Raw genomic sequence first — 14,785 nt, 5'->3', positions numbered from 1 at the left:
TGGTGCCCTCTCAGGGAACTGGCACTCCCAGTGTGGTTCAAACTATTTTGCTAAAAGTTAATTTTTAAAATTTCCAAAACATCAAGTGCTTCTACTACCAAGACATTTCAGGGTCAGATACAAATGTACTTCTGAATTTTTCATCACTTAACTCTGGTGTCATTGTGTAACCTCTGATGTCTTTAATGTGTGCCAGCTAACTGCACTAGTCAAATGATACACTTGGAAGAGTTATTATAAAATGTATTAAGTTGACTAAAATAATGAACATAACTGCAGTCACTAAGAATTACAAACCAAAAACATTTACTAAGTGTTATTCAAATTTGATATTAATGGACAAAAATATCACTGTCAACTTCCCAAAATGATGGGCTTACATAACCCCACTGGGTCTTTTATTTATTTTATACTTTTGTTTTAAAACAACTTGGTTTAATCTTTTGAGCCCTACCTGGTGAGTAAATCTGTTTCTGTGAAAAAGTAACTTCTTTTTTTTTTTTGACATTACTTTCTGTCAGTACTGTTTATTTCCTTTAAAATATGAGCTGGGTGCAGTGGCTTACATCCATAATCCCAGCAACTTGGTAGGCTAAGGTGGGAGCCCAGGGGTTCGAGGGTGCACTGAGCTAGGATTGCACCACTGCACTTCAACATGGAAAGAGCAAGACCTTGTCTCAAAAAATACACACACACACACACAAATAATGGTTTAAATCAGGGTCCCAAATAGTCAAAGTAAACTATTGGGGACTGTGAGATGGTTGACACCATCTGGTGACAAGCAAGGTGTCTGAAAAGATAACAGGTAACAGGAGTTGAAAGTGATAGAAGCTGGGCTGGGCGTGGTGGCTCACACCTGTCATCCCAGTACTTTGGGAGGCTGAGGCGGGCGGATCACCTGAGGTCAGGAGTTCAAGATTAGCCTGGCCAACATGGCAAGACCCCGTCTCTACTAAAAATACAAAATTTAGCCGGGTGTGGTGGCGGGTGCCTGTAGTCCCAGCTACTTAGAAGGCTGGGGCAGGAGAATCGCTTGAACTCAAGAGGCGGAGGTTGCAGTGAGCTGAGACTGTGCCAGTGCACAGCCTGCGCGACAGAGTGAGACTCTGCTTCAAAAAAAAAAAGGGAAGTGATGGAAGTCATGGAGAAGCTGGGGGACCTAGGAGTGGAGTCACCTCGGAAGGAAATGAAATGCTTATGTTCTAGTTAAAGATGCATATTGATGATGATACTTCTGAAATCTACTACAACAAAAGCAGAGACTTTTTTTTTTTTTTTTTGAGACGGAGTCTCGCTCTGTCACCCGGGCTGGAGTGCAGGGGCCGGATCTCAGCTCACTGCAAGCTCCGCCTCCCGGGTTTACGCCATTCTCCTGCCTCAGCCTCCCGAGTAGCTGGGACTACAGGCGCCTGCCACCTCGCCCGGCTAGTTTTTTGTATTTTTAGTAGAGATGGGGTTTCACGGGGTTAGCCAGGATGGTCTCGATCTCCTGACCTCGTGATCCGCCCGTCTCGGCCTCCCAAAGTGCTGGGATGACAGGCTTGAGCCCCCGCGCCCGGCCTTTTTTTTTTAAAAGCATAATCCCACAAGGACAAAGGAGACAAGAAGAGGACGACAGCAACAAGGTTTCAGAAGCTGAAGAGCTGATGAATGGCCAGTGCCTAACAGCATGAGAGAAAAACCAATGCTAAGACACCGTGGAAATACCAGAACGAGATCGAGTGTACACTGCTATGGAATCGCCCAAAGGTTCAGACCTTAGTGACCTTGGGCGCTTACAGGAGTTGGGGGAAAGCGGGTTCTGAGAACAGGAGTGCTGGTTGAAGTCTCTTCAAGAAGCAGTTACTGAGACCCCCTCGGGAGTGTCATAGTTCCTCCTCCATTCCAAGGTTTCATGTCGAGAGAGGACAGAGTTACAGGTCCCTAGACTGGGGACAATCTGCATAGGTGGGGCACCGGCAGCACACAGAGAATAGGGAGCTTCAGGGAAGGATCCCACAGCCCAGCCCTTCTCTCCCACTCAGCTGTAGAATGCTGACTCACCCCCTCTGAACAGTGGACTGGGGGAGCTTTCTCTAGGGAATCTCACTTAACTAAAGAAAAGATCTAGGCCGGGTGCAGTGGCTCACGCCTGTAATCCCAGCACTTTGGGAGGCCGAGATGGGCGGATCACGAGGTCAGGAGATCGAGACCATCCTGGCTAACATGGTGAAACCCCGTCTCTACTAAAAATACAAAAAAATTAGCTGGGCGAGGTGGCGGGCGCCTGTAGTCCCAGCTACTCGGGAGGCTGAGGCAGGAGAATGGCGTGAACCTGGGAGGCGGAGCTTGCAGTGAGCTGAGATGGCACCACTGCACTCCAGCCTGTGGGCGACAGATCGAGACTCCGTCTCAAAAAAAAAAAAAAAAAAAAGATCATCTAAAGACCTTGACACGAAAGATTCCCCAATAAAAGGGGAGCAGCCTGATCACTCTCCAGGAAGTGGAACCCATGTTGATAAGCTCCTCCCCAATGAAAAGTACATCCAGCAGTTTTTAGTGCACCCCCCAAAACACAAGCAAACGGCCAAGAAACAGCAAACATTTGAGAATTACCTCTAATATGAAAAGCAGGTAGGAAACAAATTAAGATGGAAGAAAGTGAGATTATAAAGGATGTAGAGGACTTATGGGAAAGTACCATTAAGATCTCAGAGAGAAAAGGGTGGCACTGTACTGTAAGTCAGGGCAGAGTGCTGTGAGGAAACTTCAGGGAGCACACATGCTCCTGGAGGTTAAAAATGACAGCAGAAATGGAAAATAGGAGGGTTAGAAAATCAGAGAAACAGTCTCTGAATTAAAAAAAAAAAAGTCTGTGAAGAGAAAAAACAGAAGAGATCAAAGAAATCATGATTTCTGAGAATTAACGGTCATGAGTTTCTAGTCTAAAAGGCAGGCTGAGTGTGGTGGTTCATGCCTGTAATCCTAGCACTTTGGGAGACTGAGGCAGGCAGATCACGAGGTCAGGAGTTTGAGACCAGCCTGGCCAACATTGCGAAACCCCGTCTTTAGTAAAACACAAAAATTAGCCGGGCCTGGTGGCACACAACTGTAATCCAAGCTACTTGGGAGGCTGAGGCAGGAGAACTGCTTGAACCCAGGAGGCAGAGGTCACAGTGAGCCGAGACTGTGCCACCACACTCCAGCCTGGGTGACAGAGCGAGAGTCCATCTCGCGGGGCGGGGCGGGGAAGAAAGGCATACTGAGCCCACATGCCATGAAATTCCAGAACACTGGAACAAAGAAGATCCTGCCAACTTCCAAAAAGAAAAAACAAAGGAATGGCAGCTGACTTCTCTGCAGCAAGCCCAGAAGCAGGTGCCAGTAGAGCAGTGGCTTCAGCATTTCCAGGGGAAATCACTTCCATGCTAGAACCCTACACCCAGCCTGGCTATCCATCACATTTTAGGTAAAATACATACACTTTCAGATGGGCAAGATCCCCCTAGAAATATTTCCTTTGCAGTATTTTTTCAGAAGCAATTGGAAGATGTGCTCTGCCCGAAGAGTGAAGCAAAGAGGAATAAGACGCAGGAGCAGGAAACGGAGCACCCGATCGACGGGGGTGAAAGACACCCCTGGGTCGGCAGTGAAGAAAGACGCCAAGATGGGCAGTGTAGGACGCAAGAGTCACCAGTCCACACGGAAGCAGGCAGAAGGTTTTGGGAGCGATCTCCTCCAAAAGATGAACCTGATAGACTAGCTGATGTGTGTTGAAAGGAGATTCACTGGACAGGGAAAGGGCTTGGAGATACATTATCATTAGTATCACTGACATAAAAGTCAAGCAAACAGATATTAAGACAAATATGAACTCCAGAGAAAACAAAAGCTGGGCGAGAAAGTTAGAGTACTCATTCTATCCTTGATGGTTCAGCTGTCCACGTCTATTTCCATGGCCATAATAATGTCAGTGTACAGATACTGACCTAACTACAACTGCAATACAGACGGGGAGACTGCCTGGATGGCAAGTGCTTGTGGAAGTACGAATTCTTCATTTCTACCTGAAAGTTCCCAACTTGAAAATCAACAAGGAACAATACAATAAGCAGAATATTTACAGATATGGGGCGTACATAACCAAAAGATCGGCTAAAAGAATTGAGCAGGAAATAGGGAGAGGTGGGTTGGAGGGCCACTGTACTTCACAAAGGCTTTGAGAACCCCTGAGTCTTTAGACCACAGGCATCCCAAGGTTGATAAAGAGAAAAATACATTTAAAACGATAACCAAGGCTGGCGTGGTGGCTCATGCTCGTAATCCCAGCACTTTGGGAGGCCAAGGTGGACAGATCACCTGAGGTCAGGAGTTTGAGACCAGCCTGACCAACATGATGAAACCCCATCTCTACTAAAAATACAAAATTAGCTGGTTGTGGTGGCACATGCCTGTAATTCCAGCTACTTGGGAGGCTGAGGCAGAAGAATCGCTTTAACCCGGGAGACAGAGGTTGCAGTAAGCTTAGATTGCGCCATTGCACTCCAGCCTGGGAAACAAGAGTGAAACTCCTTCTCAAAAAAAAAAAAAAAATTATAACCAAAACACCTCAGTCATTGAGGAAACCACCTATTCTAGAGTAAACACAATCCTACAGACTTGGGAAGCTCAGCTGCCTTCGTGGAGAATCCAGCAAAATCATGTACCTTTGATGCATTTCCCGCTTTGAGGGACCTCACGAGCTCCCCTTGTGTGGCGATGCTGTTGAACAGCTCCAGTGGAGAAGCACAGGGCTCGCTGTTGGGCATGTTTGCCATCTCTCAGGAATTACGTTCACGGCTGGCCTGAGGTCAGAGGCTTCGCTCAGCAGACAGTCAAGACTGGTGGCGGGGCGGGGCGGGGGGCACGGGGAAGGAGAGAGAAGAAAAATGAGAGAATAACAAAACATCGCAGTTGTTTTTCCTTTCCCGTAGAGTCCTTTTTTCCAAAAAGGTTGTGAGGTGAGTTACAATAAAGGACATGGATAATATAATAAAAAGAGAAGCAGAAATCTGGGGCCATGAAGAAGAGGAAAACCATCAAATGCCAATGCTGAAGACTAAAGGAGTGGCTAGGATTTACTGACTTAAGGTCTGCAAAAGAGGGGCCTCCTAGTCAAGATCAAGTTTGCACCTGGTGATGCCCCCTGTGCCCCAACCAGTGCCCAGAGCACTGGAGGACTCTTGTTTGCTCAGGGTCTAAATACCAATATGTGTTTTTTTTTTTTGAGATGGAGTCTTGCTCTGTTGCCCAGGCTGGAGTGGGCAACTCGGCTCACTGCAAGCTCTGCCTCCTGGGTTCATGCCATTCTCCTGCCTCAGCCTCCCAAGTAGCTGGGACTACTGGCGCCCGCCACCACGCCTGGCAAATTTTTTGTATTTTTAGTAGAGACGGGGTTTCACCGTGTTAGCCAGGATGGTCTCGATCTCCTGACCTCATGATCCACCTGTCTCGGCCTCCCAAAGCGCTGGGATTACAGGCGTGAGCCACCACGCCCGGCCAATACCAATGTGTTTTAATAAACCTAAGTTCACTAGTGCCAAAAACTTCTGGCAAATTACTATTTTATGTTTTTTTTTTTTTTTTTTTGAGATGTAGTCTCGCTCTGCCACCTAGGCTAGAGCACAGTGGCGCGATCTCGGCTCATGGCAACCTCTACCTCTGGGGTTCAAGCGATTCTTCTGCCTCAGCCTCCCAAGGCTGCCTGTCACCATGCCCAGCGAATTTTTGTATTTTTAGTAGAGGGAGGGTTTCACCATGTTGGCCAGGCTGGTCTTGAACTCCTGACCTCAGGTGATCCTCCCGCTTCAGCCTCCGGAAATGTTGGGATTACAGATGTGAGCCAAGGCACCTATCCTCTATTTGCTGTTTATCTTAATTACCTTGGGAATGAATTCTCGGGCTTTTGGACCCATAACTAATATATCGCTGAGCAAATATCTTCCACTGCTGGCCAGCTGCTCTCAAAGTGAGCTCTGGGGTGGAGGACAGGGCCTTACCTGTCCTAGGTTCCACATGGGGTAAGGACTGTCTCCAGTCTCCACATGCTGCCTTATTTAACTATAAACCTTTGGAGAAGGCGTGTCTGTACCTCCTATTAGTTATGATTCACTATTACCCTTGCAGAAGGTGAGGACAGGGCAGACAGAGACTGTGCTGCCATCAAACCCTTCTTGGCTCAATCATTTCCTCTAAGTGTCAAGTTTTCTCACCTATAAAATGGCACCGCCAGGAACTTCTTCCTCTACCCCAGGCTCTTATGAGAACAAAATGAGGAAAAAAGGCACGGTAGCACTTTGTAAACTGTAAAGCAAGATGTAACTACGTTACGAGTACTGTTATTACATTTCTTGTGTTTCTTGGGGTTTCAAAGACTGGCTGAACTCCAGCTTCATTTTAGCTCGCTGTAAAACCTTGCAGGAGAAGGAAAATGACAAGGCTAGTGCCTGAGCTGCTAACTTTGAACGCCTCTGTACCTGTTATTGTTCTAAGCACCTTATATGTATGCATCAACTCACTTCAGCCTTGCGGCAGTCCTGTGAAATCGATTTCTTATCTCCATTTTAAAGATGAGGCACAGAGGGGTTAAAAAAAAACTTGTCCACGGCTGGGCATGGTGGCTCATACCTGCAATCCTGGCACTTTGGGCAATATAGTGAGACTCTACAAAAAAATGAGAAAAAAAAATATTAGCTGGGCATGGTGGTGGGCCTGTAATCCCAGCTACTTGGGAGGCTGTACTGGGAGGATCATTTGAGCCCGGGAGTTTGAGCCTCCAGTGAGCTATGTTTGTGCCACTTTACTCCAGCCTGGGTGACAGAGTAAGACCCTGTCTCTAAAAAATAAAAATAAAATAAAATAAAAGCTTGCCCACGTTAACATCACAAGGAAATGGCAGAGGTGTGCTATAAACTCTAGTAGTTTGACTCTAGAGCCTACACTTTCAACCATTATCCTACAAATGACTTATCTCTATGAATCAAACATATACATTGTGGTGTCATTTATTTTACTCTATCCTATCCATTTGTTAAATATTTGCTGTAAAAGTATGTAAATTGGCCGGGCGTGGTGGCTCACGCCTATAATCCCAGCACTTTGGGAGGTCGAGGGTGGATCACCTGAGGTCAGGAGTTTGAGACCAGCCTGGCCAACATGGTGAAACCCCATCTCCAATAAAAATACAAAAAAATTAGCTGGGCATGGTGGCACACACCTGTAGTTAAGTGGAGGTTTCAGTGAGCTGAGATCATGCCACTGCACTCCAGCCTGGGTGACAGAGAGATTCTGTCTCAATAATAAAAAAAAAAAAAGTATGTAAATTGGCCAGGTGTGGTGGCTCATGCCTGTAATCCCAGCACTTTGGGAGGCCAAGGAGGGTGGATCACTTGAGGTCAGGAGTTCGAGACCAGCCTGGCCAACATGGTAAAACCCTGTCTTTACTAAAAATACAAAAATTAGCTGGGCATGGTGGCATGTACCAGCTACTTGGGGGGCTGAGGTATGAGAATCACTTGAACCTGGGAGGCAGAGGTTGCAGTGAGCCGAGACCAGGCCACTGCACTCCAACCTGGGCAACAGAGAGAGAGAGAGACTCTGTCTCAAAACCAAAAAAATCCCAAAAAGTATTTAAATCATGGGTGCCCTGAGAGGTGGCTCACACCTGCGATCCAAGTGCTTTGGGAGGCCGAGGCGATTGCTTGAGCTCAGGAGTTCAACAGTAGCTTGGGTAATGTTAGGCCTCTGAGTCCAAGCTAAGCCATTATATCCCCTGTGACCTGCACGTACACATCCAGATGGCTAGTTCCTGCCTTAACCGATGACACTGTACCACAAAAGAAGTGAAAATGGCCTGTTCCTGCCTTAACTGATGACATTACCTAGTGAAATTCCTTTTCCTTGCTCATCTTGGCCCAAAAGCTCCCTGGCTGAGCATGTTGTGACCCCCGCCCCTTCCCGCCAGAGAATTACCCACTTCGACTGTAATTTTCCTTTACCCACCCAAATCCTATAAAACGGCGCCACCCCACCTCCCTTCGCTAACTCTTTTTTCGGACTCAGCCCGCCTGCATCCAGGTGAAATAAACAGCCTTGTTGCTTACACAGCCTGTTTGGTGGTCTTTTCACACGGACACGAGTGACACGAGTGAAAGGTAACATGGATAGTGAGACCTTGTCTCTCCAAAAATTTGTTATAAAAAAAAAAAATTGAAAAAAAAGTATGTAAATCAAAATTTATTTAAGTCAATGAAAGTATAACACTGAACACCAGGATAGGACAGCAGCCAGTTTCCTTCTCTTCCTTGATGAGAACCACCTCAATTCCCAGAAGGGGAGGTTTGGTGAGATAACTGGCTCAGACAAGAAAGCATCCAGTTTAGGGAGGAATGCAGAAGTACCCTCTGCCTAGGGCTAGACAGGAGAACTCCCAGACTCTCCTGTTCCCTCCCCAGCAACAAGCTGAGCAAATCAGTCGTCATCCATTTCTCTCTAAGGTCTTTGCCCGTATGAAATAACAATCAAACTCATGAAAATTACTTCTAGCCACAAATCATCAAATATCATGTCCAGATACTTATCCTGAATTCTCCCAACTCTCAAAGTTGGGTGTTACTCTATACACCCTGCAATAGCAGACAAGAGGCTGACGGCTCCATTGCTAGGGAGTAGCTAAGCAGAATCTGATTGCCAAGCCCCCTTGCTCATGTGCTTTCTCAGAATCCCTGCGGCTCCCTGCTGCCTGCCTGCCTGAAATGTCTCACACCCTTCTCTGCCTGAACTCTGCTGATTCTTTCCAATTGGAACTCAGCTCTTCGCAGCCTCTCCTGACACCTGTGCTTCTGGGACCAAGTTGGTTGCTCCATCCTCTGTGATCCCCAAACACTCTTTTAGTAACTTTATGAAAGCACTTACACTGCAGTTTAGTTATTCATGTCTTCCCCAGCAGACAGAAAAGGTAAGCACTGGGTTTATTCTTCCGTGTAATTCTAGTACCTGGCACACAGCTTATCAAAAAATATTTACCTAGTGAATGAATCTCCTTAGTCATCTAGTTCAACTTTTTCCTCTAAGGTTTATCTGTAGAATGTCTTTACTTGTTCCAGTTGAAGTCTGATTCCCCCAGCTGGACTTCAGATGGCCTCTTGTTTAATGTACTGGTACTGAGTTGAGCCTTCCCAGATCTGTGGAGAGGCAGGCTGGTCTCCTGGGGTCTTCTCCAGGTCTCCCATCCCTCGTCTGGTTTCTTCACCCTCTGCTAACATCTGCCCACCATCCTGGTCACTATTTTTGGAATTCCTTTTGGTTTACCCTGTCCTTCCAAAAAAAGCAGTGTCCTGCGTGGAAGGCAACAAAGCAGCAGCAGTAAGGTTTTGAAGTTAATCAAGTATAAAAATTATTCTTAAAAATTCCTGGAGAAAGTGCCAGGTAGAATGCCTGGGTGATCCCAGGAGAGCCAATCTCCCATTGCAATAGAATAGATAACTGTTTCTTTGCTAGAGGATCAGCTAGATAAACTGGACTTGCATTTAGGGTCCCTGTTGCAGGGAAAAACACGTGTCTATAAATATCAGAACTCCATTTAAGAAGCACATGGGACCGAGGCGGGCGGATCACGAGGTCAGGAGATCGAGACCATCCTGGCTAACACAGTGAAACCCCGTCTCTACTAAAAATACAAAAAATTTGCCAGGCATGGTGGTGGGCGCCTGTAGTCCCAGCTACTTGGGAGGCTGAGGCAGGAGAATGGCGTGAACCTGGGAGGCGGAGCTTGCAGTAAGCCGAGATCGCGCCACTGCACTCCAGCCTGGGCGACTGAGCGAGACTCTGTCTCAAAAAAAAAAAAAAAAGCAGCACATGGGAATGAAATTAGACTGAGGAAACAGCAAATGATTATGATCACAAGGCATATATCTTGTGTGGGAATCATCCACACTATTGAAATCGTGTGTGTGTGTGTGTGTGTATGATGCAACTTTCTGTGTGGTCAGGGACAAGGAGAATGGAACTACCATCTTCCTCATTTCATGCATTTATCAGTTTATTCCATTTATTGTGTAAATGTTCTTCTTCCCCCTACCTATCAACATCTTCTTTTATTTCTTTGTTGACTTTCAGAATTGAGTTGAACTTCAGAGGTTTTTCAACTTGGAGTTCATGAACATCTGAAATTACATTAATGCTTGCAAGTACATTGGTATGTGCATGGTTTTGAGCAGAGTCTCCTGGCTTCGTTACCTTTCCAAAGGAGGCTGAGATGCCAAAAGGTTAAGGACCATTGTCTTCAGTGTTTACCAAATCAATTGCAAATAGAATATTAAGTCTTTGTTAAGAGAATTAGATTTACCTGTTTAACAAATACTACACTCTGAAACAAAGAAATGCAGTTATAACCAGTGAAGTACTCTATTATCTTCCCTAAACAAAAGTACTGGGCGTGTAAAGAGCAAAACCGCCTACTCCAGATCACAGCAGACCTTCAAGAAGAAAGCTAAAAAGGCTCTTGAGAATTAACCCCCAAGCCCCTTTTCAAGAACTTGAGTCTTGTGCTCATTGTGAAATTTTCCACTGTTGTGGAGGAGCATAATAGGTACTTAAAGAAACTGGGTATTGTATTGGGATGAGGAGTGGAAAGAATTACAGAATTGTTTAATAGAACAACATGATAAAGACTTGGGTTGCATCAAAATCATCTCACAGAGAAGATCACAACACACGGATTCTGCAATCTGGGGAAGGGTGGCATCAAGACAGCCAATTCTGGAGCAGCTGAGAAGAAAATGTAGCCCAGGAGTGTTTCTGAATCTCTGGAATATCACCAGGAGGTGGAATACTATCCTTTACATCTTGGCCCCAGAGTGTAAGTGACTATGCCTTTGGACTGGCAAGTTCCCAGAGGACAAGAAAATGACTTCTTTAGAGCAAGGATTTCTTGACACCTTCTGGGACCCATTATGTTCCACTTTTTTTTTTTTTTTTAAAAAAAAACACTAAAAGAAAGATTGCTTTCCCCTCCAAATAACAAACGAACATTATCTTAAAAGGCAAAGACATTAATTTATATGAAGCCAGGCACTAGACACTTTGGGGTGTCACAATAAGAATGACAATACGTTCTGATGTTGAGCACAGGAGGAGGCTGCATCAGTGAAAACTATGACAGACAGCATGAGAGTGCTGAGAGGCAAGCTACGAATCCAAGCACCCGACTGCTCAGTCAGGATCTCTATTCCCCATGGGAGCAGTGAATTACCTGAACTTTCAGTCAATGGAAGAAGTAAAATGCATAACACCCTAATCCTAAAGACACAAGACCTGACCCCCTAAACCAAGGTTTTCAGCACTTTGGTAAAAACACTAACAAGCTCTAACTAGCCTGGCAAAGATGGCAATACATACCCACGTTGTGGAAGACTCTGCAGAGGTGGCCACTGGTCACGCTGGGCAGTTGAGCAGTTGAGAATGCCCAGCCCAGCCAGAAATGGCCTTTAATACTCTTCCCCTCTTTCTTTCAGTTTCCCTTCTGAAAAAAGAGGCTTTTCTCTTTCTCTTTCTTTTGTTTACCAGTCCCCACCCTGCATTCAGCTAAGCTTTCTCATAAATCGCCCTGATTCTCAGAAACACCTGAGCTCCTGACCAACCTTCTTGATGAGACTGTCCAATCAGAGGTGGGCTGCCTGGGGCCAGGCTGAGACCAATGAAACCCTCCTGAGAATAGAGCCATTAGCTGGGCATTGCATCAGCCACCCCTCACCCCCCGCTGGCCTCCAAATAACCTCCCCACCCTCTTCCCGTTCCCCACCCTCTTCCCGTTCCCCACCCTCAGTGTCAGTGTGACTGATTTTGTGTAATCGTGGGCGTTGGAAAAAGAAACCGTAAATTCCCCGCACCTGTTCACCCAGGCGGCGCAGTGTAGTGGAAAGATCGGGAGTTCTGAGGTCACAGACGCCTGGGTTTCAATCCCAGCTTGGACTTATTCGAAACCTTGGGCAAGGGTCACATTACTTTTCTGCTTCCCTTCGGTTTCCTCATCTGTGAAATGGGCATGGAGAAGCCTGCTAACATTACCATTGAGCGGACTAAGTGCAACACTAGGCAAAGTCTCTGGCACATAGCAAGCGCTAAATAAAAATGGGGGCCTCTCTTCTCGGGAAAAGGGAAGAGGTGGAGATGATGAAGGGTTGGTGCCGGTGGGAAAGGGGGACGGGGTGGGTCGGCGGCGCTCACAGGAAAGGAGCAAGAGGTCGGTGGCATGCTCCGCGCCCTTCACGGTGCCAGAACGCGGCGAGCAGCAAGCCGGGCTCTCAGGATACTGCCGGGAGGGCCAGGCCGCTGGGCGCCGCGCGGGCGTCCCTCCATTACTCCCTACCTTGTTCCCTCACTCCGCCCCGGCCTCACTCCCCTCGCTTACCCGGCCCAGCCGGGCCCGTCAGCACTCCCGGCTCAGCCACGGGTTGACTTCGGGGCGTCCGTGGAAACGCCATCCGGACGGAACAACTTCCGGCCCGACGGCACCATCATTGGTTGTTCACGCGGGGGCGGGGCAGAGGCCTCCACTGATTGGCTGGCGGCCCCGGGGCCGCGTCGGAACGTGACTGGACAGTGGTGTGCTAGCCGGTCTGCCTCCGGGAGAACCGAGCGCTTCCGGTGCGTGTGGTGAGTGGCGGGCCCCGGGCTGGAGGGGCCGGGACTGGGTAGCGTCCATAAGCGCCCCGCGCCTCTTAACGCGGTCTCTCATAGCCGCTCGCCTTCCTTTCACTTCCTGTTCCTTCAGAAAGCGCTGTGCCTTGGACCAACCTTACTTCTTACTATTGACAGCTCAGCTAACTCCTATTCATCTTTCAAAACCCATCTCTGGTCGTATCTTGTTTATTGCCTTCATCAGTCTGGGGCCTCCGGGGGATCTGTGTTTTGTGTTTAATTTCCACCCACACAAGACCCAGCATAGGGCTCGACAAAGAGTAGGTAATCAGGAAATGTTTGTTGAATGGCAATATCCTATTTCATTTACTTCCTCAGCATCTCCCCCTCCCACCTGTTTGCATTCCAGAAATATTTTTGGACGCTGGGCATTGAATAGTGAACAAAACACAGAAAGTCCTGTCCTCATGGGGCTGACATGCTGATAGTGACTGTCAGAGTCACTCGCTTCTTCCTTAGGCTCTTCTCCAGTGTTCCTGCCTTCCCTTCCATCTGTCTCAGTTCCTCTTAGTTTAATCCCTCACCTCCTTCCAGAGGGAGCATGGGCACTCTGGTGATGGGAATCTGTGGGATCCTTTTGACAGCAAGGAGTCAGGTGCGTGGTGGGTGGTGCCTGGGTAGAGGAGTTGAGAGTGGCCTGGGGACCAGGTTTAGCATTTGGAGAACAGAAATGCCAAATTATTTGCAGTGCACGGTTCCATTAGTTTATAATTAGTCTTTTATATTAGTTCCATCTGAGATGAGCTGGCTGGCTGGCTTTAGAAGTGTTTTTTTTTTTTTTTTTTTGAGACGAAGTCTTGCTCTGTAGCCCAGGCTGGAGTGCAGTGGCATGATCTCCACTCACCACAACCTCTGCCTCCCGGGCTCAAGCAATTCTGCGGCCTCAGCCTCCAGAGTAGCTGGGATTAGAGTCACGTGCCACTGCACCTGGCTAATTTATTTTTATTTTTTAAAAATTTTTAGTAGAGGCGGGGTTTCACCATGTTGGCCAGGCAGGTCTTGAACTCCCGACCTCAGGTAATCCACCCGCCTTGGCCTCCCAAAGTGCTAAGATTACAGGCGTGAGCCACCGTGCCCAGCCATTTTATTTGAACTCTGGCTTTGTATGTGGAAGTTGTTACCTGCCTGGAATGGGCTGTGAACAGGGGCGGCATTACTAGAGGAGACTGACTACAGACATTTATGGAATGATGACCTGACTTGTAAACCAGTGGAACCTTCAGGCGAATGGTGCCATTTGGGGGAAAGGTGTGGAAGGGGTTGGGTGGTTGATTCCAGGGGACATTGAAACCCATTGTCTAGCAGAAGAGATGGGTAATAGGCTGTCTGGAATGACTTAGCAAAGGACTTGGAGGGAATCTGTTTAATATGATCTGACTCCACCTGTTGGGAGATGGAGGCGGACCTTGGCCTGTTTGATTAAGTTTGGGTGCACTGGATTTTCTTGGAAGTTAGTCTATTGCCTGAGCGTTCTGTGCTGTTCCACCGCGCCCTCTGCTGTCCTGGGTGTGCCCAGCACCCTTCTTTTTCTCTGGATTGTACTTGGTGCTAACAGCATAGAAGTAAAACATTGATCCAGACCAAAGCACTTCTTTCTGGGAACTAATTGATAACAATGTGTTGTGCATGATGGTTCAGAATTTCAGAAATAATTTTTATTTTGAGACTAAGTTTCACTCTTGTCGCCTAGGCTGGGGTGCAACGGCGCGATCTCGGCTCACTGCAACCTCTGCCTCCTGGATTTAAGTGATTCTCCTGCCTCTGCTTCCTGAGTAGCTGGGATTACAGGCGTGTGCCACCATGCCCGGCTAATTTTTGTATTTTAGTAGAGACAGGGTTTCACCATGTTGGCCAGGCTGGTCTCGAACATGACCTCAGGTGATCCGCCCACGTTGGCCTCCCAAAGTGCTGGGATTACAGGCTTGAGCCACTATGCCCTGCCCAGAAAGATTTTTTTTTTTTTTTTTTTTTGAGACGGAGTCTCGCTCTGTTGCCCAGGCTGGAGTGCAGTGGCCGGATCTCAGCTCACTGCAAGCTCCGCCTCCCGGATTTACGCCATTCTCCT

General features: G+C 47.4%; 1 protein-coding gene across 5 annotated transcripts in view; it reads right to left on the bottom strand.

Annotated features, from left to right (window-relative positions):
- The window catches only part of WARS1 (tryptophanyl-tRNA synthetase 1), a 44,573-nt gene extending 31,602 nt beyond the window's left edge, over positions 1 to 12,971 (bottom strand). The window contains exons 1-3 of one of the 5 annotated variants that reach the window (XM_033191325.1): positions 12,431 to 12,497; positions 11,419 to 11,542; positions 4,689 to 4,862 (exon numbers count right to left, since the gene is read on the bottom strand). In XM_033191325.1, coding sequence (XP_033047216.1) covers positions 4,689 to 4,799 — 111 coding nt within the window. In that variant the 5' untranslated portion in view covers positions 4,800 to 4,862; positions 11,419 to 11,542; positions 12,431 to 12,497. Of the gene's footprint in view, positions 1 to 4,688; positions 4,863 to 6,648; positions 6,670 to 11,418; positions 11,543 to 11,660; positions 11,679 to 12,246; positions 12,265 to 12,430 lie in introns of those variants that run through there. The other 4 variants (XM_033191322.1, XM_033191323.1, XM_033191327.1 and 1 more) reach the window with 4 other exon arrangements.
- Between the last annotated feature and the right edge of the window lie 1,814 nt (positions 12,972 to 14,785).

The sequence above is a fragment of the Trachypithecus francoisi genome, unplaced genomic scaffold (genome assembly GCF_009764315.1).
Source record: "Trachypithecus francoisi isolate TF-2019V2 unplaced genomic scaffold, Tfra_2.0 Lachesis_group3, whole genome shotgun sequence".
NCBI classification, from domain to species: domain Eukaryota; kingdom Metazoa; phylum Chordata; class Mammalia; order Primates; family Cercopithecidae; genus Trachypithecus; species Trachypithecus francoisi.
The sequence above is the reverse complement of the archived record's forward strand: the minus strand, read 5'-3'. Positions and strand labels throughout refer to the sequence as shown.